Source organism: Amblyraja radiata, chromosome 21 (assembly GCF_010909765.2).
Source record: "Amblyraja radiata isolate CabotCenter1 chromosome 21, sAmbRad1.1.pri, whole genome shotgun sequence".
NCBI lineage: Eukaryota > Metazoa > Chordata > Chondrichthyes > Rajiformes > Rajidae > Amblyraja > Amblyraja radiata.
In genome coordinates, this window is record NC_045976.1 from 38444115 (window position 1) to 38467771 (window position 23657).

Genomic DNA, 23657 nt, shown 5'->3' on the forward strand with positions numbered 1-23657 from the left:
ACTTGAGTCTGAAGAAGGGTTTCGGCCCGAAACGTCGCCTATTTCCTTCGCTCCATAGATGCTGCTGCACCCGCTGAGTTTCTCCAGCAATTTTGTGTACCTTCGATCTTCCAGCATCTGCAGTTCCTCCTTGATTACTTTAGTCCTGTTGAGTTCCACTCTCTGTATAACTCGTAATCACCTACCCAACAGCCAACAGATCTTCTGTGGGCTCCACCTTGCCTTGATTATCGTTCCTTTCTGCATTTCTTCCACGGATTATGTCCTAAGCGCCTTCTCCCTCTCCTTCCCCTCCCTCTCTCCTTTACCCTGACTCTCAGTTTGAGGAAGGGTCTCGAGCCGAAATGTCACCTATTCCTCTTCTCCATGGGTGCCGTCTGGCCCGCTGAGTTACTCCAGTTTTTGTTGTTCTTATTTTCGGCAGAAACTGATAAGCTGTTCATGATCCCCCGCAATTATTGATACAATCTGGATGACTCCCTGCAAACAAAGTACGGTACTAGGGAATCCTCTGAAAATTTGGTGCAAATCCGAGGATTATTAACTATTAATTTACTCCGAGGGAATCCACTGCAAACGTTAATCCGAAAGTGATTGAAACTAACTGTTCAACCTTCTCCTCGATTCGATTTGCATTTAAATACCGAGGCCAAACGTGTGTTATTCATTTACTTGCAAGCCTAGGTGAATGAAGTGGGTCCTGCACTCCAAAACATTTGAGTGTTGCGAATTTTTTGTCCTTGGTAGGTTTGTGGTCGGACACCGGGAGTCTGGAGGCGGAGCTGAAACACAAGAGAGCATGTGATGTGCAGGAAGGAACTGCAGATGCAGGTTTCAACCGAAGGTGGACACAAAATGCTGGGGTAACTCAGCGGGACGGGCAGCATCTCTGGAGAGAAGGAATGGGTGAGACCCTTCTTCAGACTCATGTTGTTGGCTAGACGCTGGTAGCAATAAGGATGAATCAGAAGGGATGAGTCTGCTGGTGACAACGCATGAATTATGCCCTACGAGACCGAGTGTCAGAGGTTGATCGCAAGCAACGGTGGATCCCAACTCGGATGAAGGAATCATTGATTCTGAGGAGAGGCGACATTGATTACATAACATAACAGCCCATTAAAATTCAGATTCCTTAAATGTAGCAAATCAATTGGTTTGCTATAATTACAAGTGAGAAGAGTAATTAATGACTGCTGTTTGTTCGCATCATTTTATTTTCATCTGGATTTATATTTACGATATAGACTATTAAAGTGGAATGGAGGACAAAGTTAAACGTCTCATCAGATTGACCCAAGAAGGGAACCTCGACTTCATTAAGGAAGAGGTGTGCAAGTGTGAGAGTGTCAGGACTGCCATGGTAAAGGGGCACTTTGGGCGCTCGGGAGACACGGCGCTACATTATGCCGCCAGACGCGGGCACCCGGAGATCCTGACATACCTGGTCGAGGAACTCGGAGCTGACGTGGAGCTGCTGAACAGCGATTACAAGCGAGCCCTCCATGAGGCGGCGTCCATGGGCCACGCAGTGTGTGTGTGCGGTATCTGCTTGCAAGAGGCGCCATGATTGACCCTGTGAAGAAAGCCGACTGGTTAGTGCGCCGCTTGCTGGCAGTCCTCGGTTTGCTCATTTGGGGAGCTACGCTACAGCTCATTTTAACCCGGTCAAGAGAGGTCTGAAGAAGGGTTTCGGCCCGAAACGTTGCATATCTCCTTCGCTCCATAGATGCTGCTGCACCCGCTGAGTTTCTCCAGCATTTTTGTGTACCCAAGAGATGCTAATGCTGGCTCTGCAGCATTCCTTGGCGGTCAGAAGAATGAGGGTTGACTGAGGGGATGGTGAAAGCAGGTATCTCACATCACATGAGAGGTATTGGGATGAGCACACACATTGCCTTGGCAGAACAAGCTTTTGAGTGCTGAATATAGAATCATGCAGCCCACCGTGTCCATGCCACCCTGATTCATAACTACATTTGCCTGCATTAGGCATGTATTCCTCGAGGCCTATTTCCTATGCACTCTCTCCATTGCTACCATGTTCTTCCCGCGACCAGAACTGTACGCGATGCTCTAAGTGCAATCAACCCAAAGCTTTGTAGAGCGGCGACATCTCTTACACTCAGTGCTGTGGCCTATGAAGGCAAGCGTTCCAAATACCATTTCTACTACTCTATCTACCTGTGTCGCCGCTTTCAGGGACATCTGAACTTGCACCACAAGATCTTTCTGTACATCAAAGCTGCTGCTATATTCTCTTTGTCCTACTGGGATGGAACTTTTGGCTGGAGTGAATTCCATTTGTCCAACTACTCTGCCCAACTGACCAATGCTGCACTGCACCCCTAGACTTCCATCTTCACTGTCTATCACTCCAACAAATTTGGTGTCATCTGCAAACTTACTAATCATGCCACCTATACTCCCATTCAAATCATGTAAACACATCTATACTACAAACACCAATGGTCACAGTACCAATCCCAGTGGTACATTCCTTGTTACAGAACTCCATCAATGGCCCAATAGTTTTTCAGCTTGGTCGTAGGGCTGACTCATCTTCATGCCTAGATACTTCCTAAAGGTGGTCAGAGTTTCTGACTCCACCTCCCTCTCATGCAGTGTTTTCTGAATCTTGACTACTCTCAGTGAATAGTCCTTCCTACGATCCCCTCAAAACCTTTTACTGTTTGAAATATGTTCCCCCATATACGCCCACTAAGCATTTGTATACTAAGACACAAAGCTCTGGAGTAACTCAGCAGGTCAAGCAGCATCTCTGGAGAATATGGATAGGCGACGTTTCGGGTAGAGACCCCTCCTGTACGCCTTTGTCAGGTTTATTAGTGAAAAGCTTTTTAATTGCATATTATCCAGTAGAATCAAGCCGCCCACAGTGTCCAGACACAGGATAAAAGGAATAATATTTAGTGCCAGTAAAAGTCCAAATAAAGATAGTCCGAGAGTCTTCAATGAGATGGATGGTAGCCCAGGACCGCACGCTAGTTGGTGATAGGATGGTTCAGTTGCCTGATAACAGCTGGGAAGAAACATTTGCTGAACCTGGAGGTGTGTGTTTTCCCACTTCTGTACCTCTTGCCTGATGGAAGAGGAGAGTAAAGGGAATGTACGGGGTGAGACTCATGACACCCATCAGCCTTCTCCGCTTCAAGAAAAACAAGCCCAGCCTGTCCTGTGTCTCTTTTGACCACTGCAGCAGTACGGGCATTACTCCTGGTTGGAGAACTCTTGCTGTTTGTTGGCAGAGAGTTTCCAACCCTGGAATTGCCCTGTGTCCATGTGCATACATTGGAGAGACAGTAGGTGGTGCTCAAGATGTGTCAGAAAGAACTGCAGATGCTGGTTTAAATCGAAGGCAGACACAAAATGCTGGAGTAACTCAGCGGGTGAGGCAGCATCTCTGGAGAGAAGGAATGGGCGACGTTTTGGGTCGAGATCCTTCTTTGTCCATCAGTCGGAAGTAGGGTCTCGACCCGAAACATTGCCCATTCCTTCTCTTCAGAGATGCTGCCTCACCTGCTGAGTTACTCCAGCATTTTGTGCCTATCTTAGGTGGTGCTCAAGGGCAGGTTTGACAAGGAGATCAAAACATCCAAATGCTGGAATCTTTATTGTGCAAAGCGCTACATTTACCCATTGATCTGTGATGGGTCTCTTAAACGCACAGGGAGGTCATTTCTCTTTCTACCTTATAGGACACCACTGATGATGGCTTGCACAAGAAAGAACCTGGAGGTGATTAAAGACCTGATTGAATCTGGAGCAAATCCGACCCTGAAAAACAAGGATGGTTGGAACTGTTTTCACATCGCTTGCCGTGAAGGTGATCCGGAAATTATCCAGTATCTTCTCCAAGCCAGCCCGGGCATCTGGGATGTGAAGAGCAAGGTGAAGAGGACTCCCCTCCACACTGCAGGTGATGTGAACTGTGGTCTACTGTGTGGGTTAAAGATGGCCCTTTCTTGATTATATTATTGTAGTGCTGATCTCCACAAATATAGACACAAAATGCTGGAGTAACTCAGCGGGACAGGCAGCATCTCTCGAGAGAAGGAATGGGTGATGTTTTAGGTCAGGACCCTTCTTCAGAATCTTTCCTCCACAAATATAGAGTTGGACAGCACAGAGAAATGGGCCTCTCGGTCCACTGTGTTCATGTCAACTATTTTGCCCAACTACACTAAAACACTGGATCAGTCTTCCCATTAATTTACATTAGTTGAAGATTTGGCAGACTAGGCTTGAGGGGCTGAATGACCTATTGATGCTGGCCCTACTTCAATGTAGAAGTAGACCAGTCAGCCGCTCAACTCTGTCCTGACAATATTTTACCTAATTTAATCCACTTACCGATTCCACAACCCTTAATACTTTTGCTGATCAAGTATCTGTCAACGAGTTTCGATCTTTCCGTTCTCCCCTCACTTTACCAATATTTTGAAATATGTTCTAGATTTCCACTACACTTTATGGGCAACTGGTTCGTAACGTTATGTTGAACTTCTAATCTTAACTGTAAGAACTCGCCCATCCCTTTAAACTGGCTGCCTCACCTTTATTTCAGTCCATAGGATCTCAATCCAAAATGCCTCTCCACTTCCCTCCACAAATGCTTCCTGATTTACTGAGTTTCTCTAGCAATTTTCCTCTTTTTTGCTCTAATCTTAAGGTTATGCCTTGTTCAGAACTTGCCTACCAGAGGAAATGGTCTCTCTCCTTAATCCTTTCAACAAGCAATAATGTATATTATGATTATCACAGTTTATTCTTATTGGTTGTATCACCACAAGAAAGTCCAAGACCTTGAGAATGAGATGAGGTAAAACAAATATTAGTTAAGGGTCTGAAGAAGGGTCTCGTCCCGAAACATAACCCATTCCTTCTCTCCAGAGAAGCTGCCTGTTCCACTGAGTTACTCCAGCTTTTTGTGTCTATCTTCTAGTAGTTAAGTGACTGCAGTCTATCGTTTTCAAAGATTATTGTGGTCAGAAGGAAGGGAAAGTTGAAGGAAACAGAAGCTTCGGTGTTTCCATGTGCTCCACACAAATTCTACTTCCACAGACAAGTCTCATTCTCTACTAATAGAAATATGACGTTATTTAGTTTAGTTTAGAGATACAGCGCGGGAAAGGGCCCTTCAGCCCAACGAATCCGCTCTGACCAGCGATCCCCGCGCACTAACGCTATCCTACATACACACACTAGGGACAACTTACAATGACATCAAGCCAATTAACCTGCAAACCTGTACGACTTTGGAATGTGGGAAGGAAGATTGAAGAGGAACACCCTGGGAATACTTCTCTGTTTTGGCTGCTTCTGTTCTTTGGGCTGCTTGACTCAGAAAGTAACAGCTTAGTTGGAGGATCACGTCATGGATTTGCTCCTGGGCCTGACCGACAATTTAGAAGCAGCCACTGATGAGGTCGGTGGTCTGCCAGGGCAGTTCTGTTTATGGATTTTGGGGAGAAGTTAAAGATTTAGCTCTTAGCGCTAACGGAATCAAGGAATATGGGGAAAAAGCAGGAATGGGGTACTGATTTATGGCCCTGTCCCACAGTACGAGTTCATTCCAAGAGCTCTCCCGAGTTTAAAAATAATCAAACTCGTGGTAAGCACAGAGAATGAACGTAGCGGGTACGTCGGAGCTCGGGGACGTCTCTTAGCGGCTCATAACGCTAATGGCAGGTACTCGGGAAGACTCGCTACCGGCAGGTAAGCTCAGGAAGACTCTAGAAGATTTTTCAACATGTTGAAAAATGTCCACGAGAGCCCCTAGTACCGACGAGCGGCCATTACCGTTAATCTCCGAGTTCGAATCAGGGCAAACTCGGGAGAGCTCATGGAATGAACTCGTACCGTGGGACAGGGTCGTTAGGATGATCAGCCATGATCATATTGAATGGCGGTCGGTGCAGGCTCGAAGGGCCGAATGGCCTACTCCTGCATCTATTTTCTATGTTTCTAAGGTTGGAGGCTTAGAAGGGCAGACAGCTGGAAGTGATAAAATCTGAAATGCTCTGTGAGATTATGGTCTGGTGTCCGAAGAAGCATCTCGATCCAAAACGTCACCCATTCCTTCGCTCCAGAGATGCTGCATCTCCCGCTGAGTTACTCCAGCATTTTGTGTCTATCTTCGGCCATTGATGATGTACGGTCTAGATGACTGCTCTCGGCTTCAGTATTTGTTCATGAAACCTCCCGATCATGAGTGCAGTGTAGGCCTCCCACAGCTAGGAGGTGACACTAGTTCCATGTTTACAAGACATTCTTAGTTTAGTTACATTTCCTTTGTTTTATCATTTAGGCCATGATTAACTTTAAAAGTAGGCATTTCTGTTTGCTTCTTATTTGCGAAATTGGGTTTATATAGAAAAGCCAACAATTGCTATTCTTATATTATCTCTTTCAAAACAACCCCTGCAATCATGCTTATTCCAAGAATGTAGGGACAAGAGTATTTAGCCCCTAGATTATTTAGCCATTCATTGAGACCTAGTTCCTCATATCCCCTGAAAACATAGAATAATAGAAAAAAGGAGCAGGGCTAAGCCATTGAATCTGCTCCACCATTCATCAGGATCACGGCTGATCCTCCACTTCGGTACCCTGCAAGCTTCTTCCTATATCCCTTGGTCCCTTTGGCTTTAAGAAACATATTACCTTCATCCTGAAGATATTTAATGATTAAGGCTACAGTTCCCTCCTGTTGCTAAGCACTGTTTGTGGATTCAAATGTTATAGGTTTCTAAATATTCTATATTCCAGTGAACATTGGTCTGACTGACCCAATCTCTCCACATACAGTAACATCAGTCTTGCCAGCTCAGCAACCTGTCTATCTTCACTGCTCTCTCTACAAGACCATCGTTCCTAAGAAAAGGATACAACAATTGCATTAAAAAAATTCCACATGGGGCTTCACTGAGATGCTATGCAACTGCAGCAAGATATTTATACTCCTGTACACAAATCCTCTTGCAATGGAGACCAATGTATAATTTGCCTTTCTGCTTCACGCTGCACTAGATTCTTACTTTCAGACACTCTTGCATAAGGTCTCACCTAGGCTTCGTGGCATCCTCTCTTTTCACAGTCTTATTACCAATCAGACAATCAGTCTTTCTGTTTTTAGAATGACAGTTATCCACATTAATCTGTATCTGCCACACAATTGCCCACTCATCAAATTTGTCTAAAATCAATTGAGGCCTCTTTATATCCTCCTTGTAGCACATCTATCCCCTCAGCCTAACTTTGTACAGTAGATATGTTACACTTAGTTCCTTCATCTAAACCTTGGTTCGCATGACATTAATAAACTAAAACAAAATCTTTAATCTCAAAACTTGGGCATGTGAATGTGGATAGAAATGTGGAAGAACTCTACTGCAGTCCCAGTTGAGGGCAGTATGTGCTGCTGTACTATAAGAAAGGCGTTAGTAGGATCCTGCAAAAAGCAGTGTGATTACTCAGCACTTACTCTATTTAGACGGTATTAAATGAGGGACAATTTGGCCAGGACTAGAGAAAATACCACTGTCCTCGCCAATTTAATGTTTTAGGATCAGCTCAGAGAACAGAAGAGGCTTTGGATTACTGACTCATCCAAATAACAGTACCTTTAAGAGAGCAGAATCCCCTTAGTACTAGATTGAAAGCATTGTTCATGATTTCGGACTCAAACCTCAAAGTGATTTGACTTGACCTCTTGCCAAAGTCAAATCAAATCCGACTTAATTTAGGATTCAATTTTCAACCTGAGATTTGAATCCATGGCCTTCCAAGTCTACCAAATGGGCCACAATATAAATTTAGTTTTTAGTTTTAGTTTAATTTATTATCACATGAACTGGGGTACAGTGAAAAGTTTTTTGTTGCTTGCTATCCAGTCAGCGGAAAGACTATACACAAATACAATCGAGCCGTCCAGTGTACAGGTATAAGATAAAGGGAATAAGAATTGGTGCAAGATAAAGTCCAGCAAAGTGCAATCTAAAATAGTCCGAGGGTCTCCAATGAGGTGGATAATAGCTCAGGATAAAAAAAGTTTTCTTTTTGTGCAGATATTTTTTCCAAAGCGGCAAATCATTTAGACACAGAATATATTGTACGATTGACAAATTCGATTAAAACAAAACTAAAATAGATTTGTTAAGTCGTGTTTCAGCAAACACAATGCCCCTTTTGAGATATGGTTGTTAGGGAACAGATTGCAAGAATAACATCAGTTGATCCAATCTGCAAATTGTTTCTGTTATTCAGCCATGCATGGGTGTACTGAGGCTGTGGAAGTACTTCTGGAAAGGTAAGCTCCTTTTCTGAAACAGTGTGATCTTCAATAACAGTGGTGCTGAATGCAGCATTCTATTTTAAGGCATGCATAATAGCTACACCAGGCTCTGCAGTGCAAAGGCTTTGGGTCTTGGGCCAGTGCATGATGCAGCCTTCTATCACAACATGCTGAATGTTTGAATTCTTGCTGCTGTATTGTCTGCAGTGCTAGTAGCGTCGCAGATGTGAATGATGCCCTCCCTTATTAAAGGCCCTGCTTGAGCTGTGCCTTCTATATTAGGTGCCCGATCTATAGAACAGTGTCACAAGTATTCCAACTTTGATAGCAATGCGTCTGAAATATTCAGCCTTATTTATACCCATGTTGAGATTTGTATCACCACAGATATGGGATGACTCGAGTACTACTTCTGTCACGAGTGCATCATTTTCTCAATACTATTGCAGCTTTTGTTCTTTGACAACTGTAGGGGCAGGTTCCTGGTGTCACCATTATCCAGGTTTGAGTGTGATTCTCTGACAATATCATCATTGTCCTGTGAACTGACAAGAGACTATTGTGTGTGGGAAAACAATAGGAAATGTCCCAGATACAAAAAGCTTCTTGGCACTTTTGAACAGGTCTATTTTGTTTATGAGATTTAAGAAATTGTGTGCAGACAAGCCTGAACACGATGCACTGCCTCAATCACAAGGATGTCCTTCCTCAAATTAGGAGACCAAAACTGTACACAATACTCCAGATGTGGTCTTATCAGAGCCCTATACAACTGCAGAAGAACCTCTTAACTCCTATACTGAAATCCTCTTGTTATGAAGGCCAACATTAGCTTTCTTCACTGCCTGCTGTACCTGCACGCCAACTTTCAGTGACTGGTGTACAAGGACACCCAGGTCTCACTGTACCTCACCCTTACCTAACCTAACCTCATTGTGATAATAATCTGCCCCCTAAATTTTACTGCATCTGCCATGCATCTGCCCACTCACTCAACCTGTCCAGGTCACCCTGCAACCTCCTAACATCCTCTTCACAGTTCACACTGCCACCCAGCTTTGTGTCATCCGCAAACCTGCTAGTGTTGCTCCTAATTCCCTCTTCCAAATCATTAACATATATGGTAAACAGTTGCTGCCCCAACACCGAGCCTTGCGGCACTCCACTCGCCACTGCTTGCCATTCTGAAAAGGGCCCGTTCACTCCTACTCTTTGCTTCCTGTCTGCCAGCCAATTTTCTATCCACGTCAACATCCTACCCCCAATACCATGTGCTCTAATTTTAGTCACCAGTCTCCCATGCGGGACCTTGTCAAAGGCTTTCTGAAAGTCTAGATACACTACATCCACTGGCTCCCCTTCATCCATTTTACTTGTCACATCCTCAAAAAATTCCAGAAGATTAGTCAAGCATGATTTCCCCTTCATAAATCCATGCTGACTTGGACTAATCCTTTTACTGCTATCCAAATGCCCCATTATTACCTCTTTAATAATTGACTCCAACATCTTTCCCACCACCGAAGTCAGGCTAACTGGTCTGTAATTCCCCGTTTTCTCTCTCGCTCCTTTCTTGAAAAGTGGGATAATATTAGCTATCCTCCAATCCACAGGAACTGATCCTGAATCTATTGAACATCGTCTGTTCTTCTCGTCGTCTCGTCTCTTCTTCTTCTTACTCAATCTCATGTTTCTTCTTCAAGGCATCCGCTTCTATTGAGAGAGCGGCTACATCAGCTTCAACTCCCAATCGAGCAGAAACCCTTGATACCGAACTGGCTTTAGAACCAGGTTTATGTCCTGATCTTCGTGTAGATACTTTTCAGATATTATCTCGTTATGTAACCTCATCTTCCATTCCAGCACCTTGTTGCATCGCACCTCCAGCAGTTAAGCATGTAAGTTATGGTATAATTTCAGATAACCACTCCTCTGCCTTATCCATGAAACCATTGAATATCTTCACCCTGTCTTCCCACCACTGATTCCATTAGTTTGTTCTGTTTTTCAATTAATCTGGTAACCTGTTTCCATAATTTGTTTCTCTCCTTCTCGATTTCTTTCAAGTAGGCAGCTTGTGTATTATCTGTTTCTTCTCGATACATGAGTTCTCTGTAGCTTTCAATTGACGTTAACTTGTTCCCATATCGAGTTTTCCTCCTTCTTAGTTTCTTTCAGGTAGGCAGCTTGTCCTTGACTAAGCTTGACCGCCACCTTGTGGTTCCTCAGGCATGGCTCTTTCTTCATCTTCTGGCTCCATTATTTTAAACAGGTCTTGGCAGATTGCCAAGTCTTTAAATTGAACAAGCAAAGTCCTCTGCTGGTTGTTCTAATTTTGTTTTGTCAACATTTTCATCACCATAACAAACTGATATTGTAGACAACATCTCTCAAACATCCATGGGCTTAATGGTGACGTTAGTTCATAAGGAATGCGTGTTATCAAGACTTCAAAACAATTTCCAAGGTTGGACTGGCTGGATATCTCCAGACAGTAGAAGAACACTTTTATTGGCTATCTTCCAAGCTAGTGGCTAGCTTTCTGGCTCTTCTTACAGAAGCCATTTAAAATTAAAGCTTTGCAGCCTCAAAATTCAAAGAAATAATATTCGATTTCTACTCGTAATATCTTGATAATATCTTCAGATAAGTCTCTTATCTGTCGATAGACCTCGAGGCCATCTCTGGCCGAGATCTATTGTCTTCAGTTCCTCAGCTGGAACCGGTCTTCTGGCCAAAACCTTTTCCAAGATCTTAGCCAAATCTTCTGTCCCACTCTCTGGGTCTGTCTTTCACCCCCATCCCCCCCCCCCCCCCCCCCCCCCCCCACCACCCCCGGCAGAGGTATCTTATGACTTAATGTAGCGACAGATTTTTATATCGTTCAAGAGATTACTCCCTCTAGCCACTAAGTGGACTATATGATGAAGGAGAATGTCGTTATACGCATGTGAGCTTTCCGACAAGAGACCTTCAGAGCTTCTTCACAGATAAATCTTCATAACAGTCTTTTGATTAATAGATTCTTTATTGTTGATGAAAAATAATAAGGTACATCCAACCTTTTTCTGACTTGTACACTATAATCTTCATCAAACTCCACCATATCGCTTTAAAGGTTAGAAAACTCCCCGTGTCTCCGTTACGCTTTGCATGGTCAAAGGGTATGCCTTCCTCATGCTGGTCCAAAACTATACTAAAAACTAAGCTTCTGCGCAAGAAACCTAGCTCCAAACACGCCCTAGAATACGTCATAAATCCCACCCACATAATAACGGGCAGTCTAAAATTTAAAGACACATGCCATAAGTAATGACACACAAAATAAGCCAAATGGCCACTACGCTGCTTGAATCCATTTCCACATTCAGTGGGATTGTAGTCGATCTGTGACTTAACTCTAGATATCTGCCTTGACCCAGCTCCCTCACAATATTTTGTTATCCTAAATCTTGCACTCAAATTTTAAAATACCAATTGATCGATGAAAGATACAGCATGGAAATACTAGGTCCTTCGGCCAATAAATCCACACCAACCATCGATCACCTGTTCACACTAGTTCTATGATATCCCACTTCACAGGGCCAATTTACTTTCAAACCTGCGTGAGTTTGGGATCTGGGAGAAAACTGGAGCACCCTGAGGAAACCCATGTGGTCACAGGAGGAATGTACAAACTCCATACGGACAGCACCCAAGATCAGGACTGAACCCAGGTCTCTAGCTCTGTGAGCCACCAGCTCTATCAGCAGCACGCTGTGCCCTAGGACCAATAAGCATTTGTAATAGACACTTCCAAGTTTCTGCATGTAAAAGTACTTCTTAACCTAACTCATGAAAGGCTCTAAAATGTTTAGGCTCTGCACTCATCCTACACTCTCTGTCAGTGGGAATGGTTTATCCTCTGTTATCCTCAATGCACTGAAAACCGTTGTGATCTTCTATTCCAAAGATTTTCGCAATTTTTCGCATCCACATCAACCTTGCCTCATGCATTGTCAATGTGTTTTTGGGGTGGGAGATTGCAACCTTGGTCACGTGGTCCGCCCTGTTTGAACGAATGCAATCAACCTGGTGTGCACAATCAAATCAGATCAAATAGAACAAGTTGTCCTACAACTTTAGGCTGTGCACGCCATACGCAAGAAGAAGAAGAAGGTGTTTTTGTTTATTTGTTGGAAGATCAGGAATGGCTGGCTTTGAAATGTTACTGTCCATTGTTTGTAGATGTGCTTACGGACCAGATGGCAAGGACAGCTGTGGTGTTACACCCTTCATGGACGCGGTGCAGCATGGCCACATCAAGATTGCAAAGCTCTTGCTGCATAGGCACGGGGTGAGTTGTGATCTGACTGCAGCCAACTAGAGTGTAAAGCTCTCTCTGTTTTAAATAGCTCAGAAGGACGTGACAAGCCAAAAAGAATGTTCAGAAACCACACCAAATCATCGCTATAAAGTATATGGAGAAGGGTCCTTGCCTGTCCATGCCCTCCCCAGAAGCAGCCGGCTCCACTCCATTCCTCCAGCAGTTTGTGTTTTGCTATAAATTATACATGTGGGTCATTCTTTATGCACTTTCCTTACACAGCCTAGATACACACGCCACAGAGGATGGGTGATTAAGTGTTAAATCGGCACAGTCTTAGAGAAGTAGGGAGTATGTGGAACACCCGAGCATGTAGACTTGTGCTTCCATTCAGTTCAAGATGGCCCTGGAGCATGGCGACACTTTGTGTGCTGCCCCAGGTGAGTCTACCTGCATCCATTTAGTGTAGTTTAGAGATACTGTGTGGAAACAGGCCTGCCAGCCCACTGAGCCCATGTCGACCAACGATCCCTATACACCAGTTTTATCCTACACACTTGGGATAATTGACAGAAGCCAATTAACCTGCGAACCTGCACGCTTTGGGGATGGTGGGGGGAGAAACCGGAGCACCTGGAGAAAACACACACGGTCACAGGGAAAGCTAACAAACTCCATACAAACAACACTCCATAGTTCTGGATCGAAACCCAGGTCTCTGGTGCTGTAAGGCAGCAAGTCTACTACTGCACCACTGTGCCACCCATTTACTATTGTGTGCTATTTACTAATGAGTCCTGCGATTTACTTGAATGGCACCCAAAAAAATGTTTTACTGTATCTCGGTGCAACTGATAATACTACACCAACAAATAAACCATCTATCTTAACTGTGGCAGGATTGGTTGACAGACTGGTTAAAAAGATATTTAGATGCTGACTTTAGAAAATATATTGAATGTAAAAACAAGCAGGTTATGACAGAAATGTATAATGCAGGACTGATAATTCACTCTTCAACTCTTTGGAAATCCCCTGCATCTATCTGGTTCTGATTGACAAGCTCCCTTTCGCAGTCTGGGCCCTGGTTCGCGAATTCCCTTTAAACTCATCTGATTCTGTTTCTCCGCACTCCTTTTGAGACTGACCAGGACTTTGTTTCCTGCGCTCCCTCTCCACTGGATTAATTGGCAAATTTATTATTCTACTAAGCAACATCCTCTTTCTAACTAAAAGTGTGTGGGTTATTGAGAGGAATACTATCAAATAAACTGGAAAACCTTCTAGTCCAATGCCAAATCTGACAGATACTGTATAAAACTGGTTGGACCACAGTGTAAGAAATATAACTGATTGTGGTTGCCACTTTACACAGAGTAAAGTGCAGAGAAGCTGAGGAGAGATTTAATTGATGTGTGTATAATGAAGAGGGGCCTGAGAACAGGCAAAGAGGAAAGTCCTATTTCTACTAACACAGGAATTGAAAATCAGGGGGGCATGGATTTAAAATAATTGGTGGGAAGATTAGTAGGAGGATGAGGAGAATTGTTTTCATTTGGAGAATGGTAGGGCCTTGACAGATTGGTAACACGAAACCCCCCCCGTCACCTTTAGATAGAACGTGGATGTGTAATTGAAGAATCCTGGCCTGCAGAGCTGCGGACTGAGATCTGGAAGATGCGATTCAGTTGAACACATTGTCGCCCAACTACCCTTCAGGTCCACGAGGCTGAATGCTCTCCTTTTGAGTCATAAATATTCTGTAATTCTGCATATAATGTTGATGGTGTTAAAATTTATATTGCAACTGTTTTGTATTTTTTTCTAAATGATAGAAAATTATTCTGTTAAACCAACAACATTGCGTATGATTCCTTGCCTATTTTCACGTACCTGTTAATCAATACCAACCGCATAGTTACATCATGTCAGAGGAACAGCATTTGTCCCAATAGGTCCATGGTGAATATAATATCTATTTCCAACAGCATATTGTGGTATTCTCTGTTGAATCCCTCTTTTCTTTGATCTCACCCGTAAGGATTTGATGGCGTAATGGTTAGGTTATTAGAGTTGCATTCAGATACCTGGACTATTGATCCCAGAACATGGATGGGTTCAAATCCCCACCACAGCACTGAGGAAGTTAAATTTAAGTAACTTAAATACATCTGGTGAAAAACAGATTTTGGTGATGAATCTACAAGATTATCAGAGCAGATAATTTGCCATCTTCTCCAGTCTAGCCTACATGTCCTTGCATCACCCGGCGTGGCGTTAATGGCCGTGGGACAATTACCATCGCCCGCCGGGGGCTTTGACTTTGACTCTGACATCGGGAGGGGAATGGGAAGTGCAGGGGAGAGATAAGTCTTTGCCTTCCATCACAGCGAGGAGGAGATGCGCTGTGATGGATGTTTGTGTAAATTGTGTTGTGTCTTGGTTCTTTTTTTGTGTGTATGACTGCAGAAACAACATTTCGTTTGAACCTCAATGGGGTTCAAATGACAAATAAATTGTATTGTATTGTATATGTGTAAGAAGTAACTCAGCAGGTCAGGCAGCATCTCTCGAGAACATGGATAGGTGACATTTTGGGTCGATACCCAAAGTCTTGGAGACCGGAAGTCTAGGAGACTTGAAACGTCACCTATCCATGTTCTCGAGAGATGCTGCCTGACCTGCTGAGTTACTCCAGCACTTTGTGTGCTTTTATGTATTAACCAGCATCTGCAGTTCCTTATTTTTACTTGCTTGCATGTGCTTCCTGAACACCAATCTATTTCCATCACAAGTGATGAAGCTAGTGCAGCTACTACCTCAATTTGCCAGACATTCGGTTTCAACCCTTACCTCAGGTGCTGTTTATGTAGAGCGCTGTTTATGCACATCCTCCCCGTGGCTGCACACATTTCCTCCCACATACTCCCAGTGGCCGCACACATTTCCTCCCACATCTCAAACATGCAGTTTGATCGGTTAACTATAAACTGCCTCATGTGTGGGTGATAAAATCTGACGATGGGAACTTAATAGTGGGTGGTTCATGGTCAGTGCGGACTTGGTGGGTCTGTTTCCATGCTATATCTTTCGTTGTCTAATATGGGAAACTCGTATTTGCCTGCTCACAAGAAGACAACCCCACCCAGTGAATAAATCATTATAAATTATGTACATGGGTGGCACAGTAGCACAACAGTTAGTGCAGCTGCCACCAAACACCAGTGACCCAGTTTCGATTCTATTCTTAGTGGTGCTGCCTGTGTGATGCTTGCATGTTCTCCCCATGACCACAAGGGATCCGTTTCCTCTCTCTTCCCACAACTTATTGGTAGGTTAATTGGTTACTGTTAATGACCCCTCAGGTAGGAAGCAAATGAATCAAAGGGAGTTGATAGGTAAGTGGGTGAGAATAAGTTACAGGCTACGTGGAAAATAACAATAGGGCGACTGAAGGGATTGCTCGATTGGGGAACAGTATGCATCCAATGGACTGAATGGCCACCAAGTAAATAAGTAAGCAATTTAGCTTCCCTTTAAATGCACCATTGCCCTTCTCTTCATTTGCTCTATCTGGCAGTGACTCTGAGCACTTTTTGGTAGGCTCTATGGTATTGGACCTGATATGGTTCATAAGTTATGAGCAGAATTAGGCCTTTTTCAGACCATCAAGTCTATTCCGCCATTCAATAGGGGCTGATCTGTGTTTCCCTCTCAACCGCATTCTCCTGCCTTCCCTCCATAACTCCTGACACGAGTACTAATCAAGAAACTCAAAATATATGCCCCTTAAAAATATACATTGACTTGACCTCCATAGCCTTCTGTGTCAATGAATTCCACAGATTCACCACCCTCTAACTAAATAAATTCCTCCTCATCTCCTTTCTGAAGGCACATCCTTTGATTCTGAGGCTATGGCCTCCGGTCCTAGACTCTCCCACTAGTGGAAACATCCTCTCTGCATACATTCCATCCAGGCCTTACGGTGACAATTCTGCAGCTTGTTGGTTGCGGTGACCCCCAAAACTCTCTTGTCTATTTCAGGCGAATTTCTCGGCCGCCGACGCTTTGGGGGCGCAGTCTCTGCATCGAGCTGCGGTGACAGCACAGGACAAAGCTATTCACTTCCTGGTCATGGAACTTGGCGTGAATGTAAATGAGAGAGCCACGGATATGAAGCTGACAGCCCTGCATTACGCTGCCAAGGTCAGTTGTGAAGAATTTGACGGCAATCGTGCTGCTGTACTTATTGTCTTGTTTTCACACTTATAAAGCACAATTAAAACTGGATGATCCACTACAAAGCTCAGAAATACATTTCCCTCTGCCCATTAAGATGTCAGTACCGTTAAAGCGTTACAAAAACATTTGGGACGGTAATACAAGGCGACTATAGCGGGATTTCCTGTTTTGCTATTTTGTAGTTATAATTAACTTCTGGTGAATCTGTTTAAAAACAATTACACTGCCCAGTGGAGTCACAGAGATGCTTTGGTGGATCTGTGGTCAGTCAATGCCTACGACTGATTGTAAGGCACATTACTTGATCAGCTTCTTCACTGCAATGATGATCTGGCCTGAATCTCTTTTCATTATTGATTTCCACTCATGTCGGGCTCACCATGATATAGCCCACTGCTAATTGCGGTGGGATCTCGCACAAAGCTGCTCAGCCAAATTTCCCCTGGTTGGAGAGGTCTTACAGGTCTGGTTTGCAGTCTTGTCAGCAGCTAACCCACTTGTTGGTGGGCTGTTGGTGAAGGGATCTGTTAGGAAAGGAAGGTGAAGCATGTCGGAATATGATGAGCTGCTTTGCTGAGCACTTGCATTCTGTTTATCATGGTCAACTGGAGCTTCTGATTGTTAGCCATTTAAATTTATTTTTCCGTTTCCTAAGCTAAAACATAGAAAAATACAGCACTGGAACTGGCCCTTCGGCCCATAATGTCAGTGCTGAATATGATGCCAAGATAAACTAATCTCATCTGCCTGCATATGATCCATGTCCATCTATTCCCTGCATATCCATGGGCCTATCTAAAAGACATCTTAAATGTCACTATCAGCTCCTCTGGCATCACATTCCAGGTTAAAAAAAACGTGCCCCATGCATCTCCTTTAGACATTGCCCCTCTGACCTTAAAAGTTCACGTTCATAAGTCATAGGAGTAGAATTAAGCCATTCAGCCATCGAGTCTACTACGCCATTCAATCATGGCTGCTTTATCTTTTCCTCTTAACCCCATTATCATGCATTTTTCCTGTAACCTTTGATACCCTTACTAATCAATAACCTGTCAATCTCTGCTTTAAAAGTACCCAGTGACTTGGCCTCCACAACCGCCTGTGGCGATGAAATCCACCGATTCACCATCCTCGTCTCCTTTCTAGAGGTACGTCCTTTTATTCTGAGGCTGTGCCCTCTGGTCCTAAGCCCATTTTGTCACCACCCACCTCCGAGCCTCTGTCACTATTTGCATCCTTCTCTCCACCACTTAACTCCATCTTCCTGGGATCCACCTGCAGCTTTCCAGGGTTTGTCCCACTCTCCACCCACCTCTTTGCACAGGCCATCTCTCCTCTACTCTTTCAGTTCAGTTGAAGGATCCAAATCCGAAACGTCGACTGTCCATTTCACTCCACAGATAGTGCTGAGTTCCTCCAGCAGAAGATTATTTTTTAGTCTATATGTTTCAGATTTAGCCTGTTACAAACCATCCTCTCCCTCACTAAATATGCATTTGCTTTTGCACTGAGGAGGCTCGCAAAACATAAATCGTTTTTCTATTCAGTCAATGTCTACAGAAACTGGCATTCTTTCGAGCATCGTTAATGGGTATTTGAGGCAGTAACTTGGGGTTTGCATTGAAGTAAATAATCACGATCAGTAACAATGAGAAAATAATGGTAATCAGAAAGTCTGGACTATGGTCATTGTTGGTACATATATAAACCACCTGCGGGTAAAGGTCCATAATTCATTTAAAACCATTTATTTAATATAATTGGATGGTGGTCGAATAGTGAAAGGCTTGGATAAAATGGAAGAATGGATGTGGAGAGGATGTTTCCACTAGTGGGAGAATCCAGGACAGGAGGTCATAGCCTCAGAATTAAAGGACATTTTTTTAGGAAGGAGATGAGGGTGGTGAATCTGTGGAATTCTTTGCCATAGAAGGCTGTGAAGGCAGAGATAGATATACTCTTGATTAGTACGTGTGTCGGGTTGTGGGGAGAAGGCAGGAAAATGGGGTTAGGGGGATAGATCAGCCATGATTGGATGGTAGATTAGACTTAATGGGCCGAATGGCCTAATTCTGCACCTATCACATAATCTATCACATACCTTGCATTGTATAAAGAGAATGTTGTAAGAATTACCCGGTACCTTATGCGTGCTTGACAAACTGAAAGTTCAATTTCCTATTACGTGGTTAACCTGATTAAGGAAGTATTTCATCGGCTTCCCCATGTACAGTTCTAATTAAACTGAAGGCTGTGTTAATCCCTTGGTCAATGGCATACCGTATACCAGGGCAGAACTTCTTGGCTACCTGCTTCAACTCTTCCTGAAGCCAGCTTTCTAAATCGGGGTTAATCGGGCAGACGACCTGGGTTCCCAGCCAAGATCCTGGTGCAAAGAGAAAACCTGCCAATGAAATGAAGGAGAATGCTGGTCCACACTGCAGCAGCATAGGTCACTGTCACATCCTTTGAAAAAGCAGAAATGTGCTGAAGGTTGGGAACAAGAGCCCTGGTCACTGTTGCTTTGTCAGTGTGAAGCACAGGAGATTAACCTTGAGACACAAGGTCTTGAGCAATCAGAAGAAGGATCCCGACCCGAAACTTCACCTGTCCGTTCCCTCCACAGATGCTGCCTGACCCACTGAGCTCCTTCAGCACTGTGTGTTACAGGAGACTACCCTGCATAATGTTCAAGTGGCTTTTACATGGTGTGGTTATACCCACCTCTTCCACTTCCTCGAGCAGCTTGTTCCGTATATACGGACCACTCTCTGTGTGGCATAAGTTACCCCTCTGGTCTCTTTTAAATCTTTCCCTTCTTACCTTAAATCTATGCCCTCCAGTTTTAGACTCTACCTTGTGGAAAAGACTGGCTATTGACCTTATTGATGCCCCGTTTAATTTGATAGTTACCTCTCCTACGCAGCAGGGCAAAATAAATTCTATATAAATTCTCATATAACTTCTACAGCAGTGTGCACAAGCTGTTGACTGAAGATTAGAAACTCCATTTTCTTTTTAGAGTAAAATGTCTATGATAGGCAGAAGATTAAGTAACTTTGCTCGCTGCCAAACAAACCTTGTGTTTTTTTCTGTCTTTTGAAGGAAGGGCACAGTCGCACTATTGAGACACTGCTTACACTAGGATCCGATGTGCGGGCAAAGGATTTCAAAGGTCGCTCGGGTGAGATTTCTCGTTTTAACTCGTTTAGAGATTAAGCAAAATCCCGTGGCCATTAAGTATAGACACTCACAACCTCCATTGAGCTACCTCTTTACCATATGAATAAAATATTTCTAAGGGGGGCACGGTGGTGCAGCAGTAGAGTTGCTGCCTTACAGCGTCAGAGACCCGGATTCAATCCTGACTACGGATGCAGTCTGTACGGAGTTTGTACATTCTCCCCGTGACCTGCGTGGCTTTTCTCCGGTTTCCTCCCACATTCCAAAGACGTACAGGTTTGATAAAATTGTAAATTGTCGTGTGTGTGTGTGTGTTAGTGTTAATATGCAGGGATATGGTCGGCACAGGCTCGGTGGGCCGAAGGGACTGTTTCCATGTTGTATTTCGAAACAAAACTAAACTATATTAACCAGCACACTCAGAGATCCTTATGCCCACTAAATTACAGTGTTCTTGAGGTCACACTGGATACTGAAAATAATATTAGAGTTTGTTTTTGTAGTACTTTGGTTGGTGATCAGCAGATCAAGCTTTAGTGCTTCATTTCAGACCCAGGTTGCTTATCAGTGACTGTCCTGCGTTAATCATTGTCTACAATCTCATCGGCTGTTGCTAGCATCTAACTGAACTGATTGTTCATCACGAGAATGACACGTCTCTGGACCATTGTTGGTAAGAAACGCCAGAAGGGGCTAGGACTAGGGGTCACAGTTTAAGGATAAGAGGGAAGTATTTTAGGACTGAGATGAGAAAATCATTTTTTACACAGAGAGTGGTGAATCTGTGGAATTCTCTGCCACAGAAGGTAGTTGATGCCAGTTCATTGGCTATATTTAAGAGGGAGTTAGATGTGGCCCTTGTGACTAAAGGGATCAGGGGGTATGGAGCGAAGGCAGGGATGGGATACTGAGTTGGATGATCAGCCATGATCATATCGAATGGCGGTGCAGGCTCGAAGGGCCGAATGGCCTACTCCTGCACCTATTTTCTATGTTTCTATGACTTCCCAGGTTTCATCCTTTCCTATGGCCAGTCGACTGTATAACCAATGTCTTGCTTGCAAGAGATCCTATTTTGAAGAAGTTCAGGGGAAATTTTGCAAGGCACCAGGCAAAATGTGTTCCTCTACCAACATCACCAGTACTGTCTAAGGGAGTTATTGCAGGATTTCACTGTCACAGAATCATAGTCCTACAGCATGGAAACAGCCCTTTCGGTCCAACTTGTCAATGCCGACCAAGATGCCCCATCTACGTTAGTCCAACCTGCCCATCTTTGGCCCATATCCCTCTGAACCTCTCCTATCCATTTATCTATCCAAACATCTATTAAATATTGTTTATAGCATTTACCTCAACTACTTTTAGTTTAGAGATACAGCATGGAAACAGGCCCTTCAGCCCGCTGAGTCTGTGCCGGCCAGCGATCCCCGCACAGTAACGCAATCCGACATACACTAGGGATAATTTACACTTATACCAAGCCAATTAACCTATGTCTTTGGAGAGTGGGAGGAAACCAAAGATCTCGGAGAAAACACACACGGTCACGGAGAGAAAGTACAAACTCTGTACAGGCAACACCGTAGTCGGGATCAAACCTTGGCATCCGGCACTGCAAGCGATGAAAGGCAGCGACTCTACCGCTGCGCCTCCGTGCCTCCCTTACTGACAGCCGACACCTTCTACTTATTCTGACAGCTCATACCCACTTCACTCTGTGTGGAAGAAGTTGCCCCTCAGGTTCTTATTAAATCATTCCCCTCTCACCTTAAACACATGTCCTTTGGTACTTGATTCCCATACTCGGGGTAAAAGACTCTGTGCATAGTCCTAGCCCACCCAACCTTTCCCTATATATCAGGCCCTCAAGTCCTGGCAACATCCTCATAAATCTTCTCTGGACACTATGCTCTAAATGTAGCCCCACTAACGTCTTGTACAATTGTAACATAGGAACTCAACTTCTATAGTCAGTATCCTGACTGATAAAAGGCCAATGTACCAGAAACCTTCTTGACCACACCATCTACCTGTGATGCCGCTTTCAGGCTGTTGTGTCTTATAAGTGACCACACTTCAAAATAACTGTCTGTCCGGTGATTTTCATCATTTTCAGTTCGAAGATAGACACAAAATGCCGGAGTAACTCAACGGATCAGGCAGCATCTCAGTGGAAAAGGAATAGGTGAGGTTTCGGCTTGAAACCTTTCTTCAGACTGAGAGTCCAAAACCCTTCTTCAGACTGAGAGTCTTCAGACCTGAAACGCCACCTATCCCTTTTCTCCAGAGATGCTGCTTGACCCATTGAGTTACTTTGGTGTAAACCAGCATCTGCAGTTCCTTCCTACACATAATTTGTTATTTCTTTTGCAGCTTTACACATGGCCTGTGCAGGTCAACATGGCAAGTGCATAAGGGTTCTAGTCGACGCTGGGATAAGTGATTCTCCAGATAACACGGGAACACTAGCAAGCCAACTGCTCAAGAAACCAGAAGCACTCGAGGTTCTGCAAGGTACTATGACTGACACAAAATAAATTATATTTAACCAATCTCATTTGCAGTCTATTTCTTTCTACCTGGTACTGCAACATGGGCTCGGATATCGCCAGACACATTCCTTAACCCCGTTCAGTCTATGGACACAGAGCTCACTGCTATTTCCCAACAATCCCAACTCTCCTGCTCCCCCTCAGCTGCCCAGCTGCCTTCTCTTTGATAGTTTCCCCACATTGAAATATACAAAATACATGGAGGGTGCAGGAAGGAACTGCAGGTGCTGGTTTATACCGAAGATAGACATAAAGTGCTGGAGTAACACAGCGGGTCAGACAGCAGCTCTGGAGAACAAGGATTGGTGATGTTTTGGGTCGGAACCATTCTTCAGTGAAAATAAAGGGGGGGGGGGGACTGGAGGTAGGAAAAGGCATGAACAAATCGGGGCCGGAAACAGATGACCAAGGAAGGGTGGAGCATATAATGGTCCACTGTTGGCTGGGGAAGAAGTGATAATGAAAGGAGAGAGGGATGCAAACAGTGGAACGAGTAGGACGACTAAGGTGGGGGAGGAGGGAGATAGGGGGGGATGCAGGGGTTACTTGGAGGGCATGGGGCACATAAATAGTAAAAAACATAGTGCCGAAGTAACTCAGCAGGTGAGGCAGCATCTATAGAGGACATGGATAAGGGACATTTCAGGTCAGGACCTTTCTTCAGACTGTTCAGACTTCTCCTGAAGAAGGTCCCCAACCTGAAACATCACCTATCCATGTCTTCCAGAGAATCTGAGCCACTGAGTCACTTCAAGTGTCTTGATCAAGACTCCAGCATCCATAGTTCCTTGTGTCTCGGGGGATACACAGAGGATGTTTTCCCTTAATGAGAAAAATAGATCTAGGAGACAACAAAAAAGTATTTGGCTGAAATTATGAGAAAGTTCTTAACTGAAAAGCTGGTGGATCTTTGGATTTTTTTCCCTAGGAGGGCTATGCAGGCTAAGCCATCAATTGCATTCGAAACAAAGAGTTATAAATTTCTGGATGTTAGAGGAATCAAGGGAAGAGAGCAGGAAAATGGATGTATAGACAATCACTCAAT

At 44.0% G+C, this 23657-nt stretch overlaps 1 protein-coding gene across 1 annotated transcript; it reads left to right on the forward strand.

Annotated features, from left to right (window-relative positions):
* Positions 1–559: 559 nt before the first annotated feature.
* On the forward strand, positions 560–22612 carry ankrd16 (ankyrin repeat domain 16). The gene is given in 8 exon segments (XM_033040107.1): positions 560–1528; positions 1531–1595; positions 3720–3940; positions 8290–8332; positions 12548–12656; positions 16674–16835; positions 19980–20058; positions 22434–22612. Coding segments are annotated over 8 exon segments (1110 nt in total). The 5' UTR covers positions 560–1261; the 3' UTR covers positions 22598–22612.
* The last annotated feature ends 1045 nt before the right edge of the window (positions 22613–23657 follow it).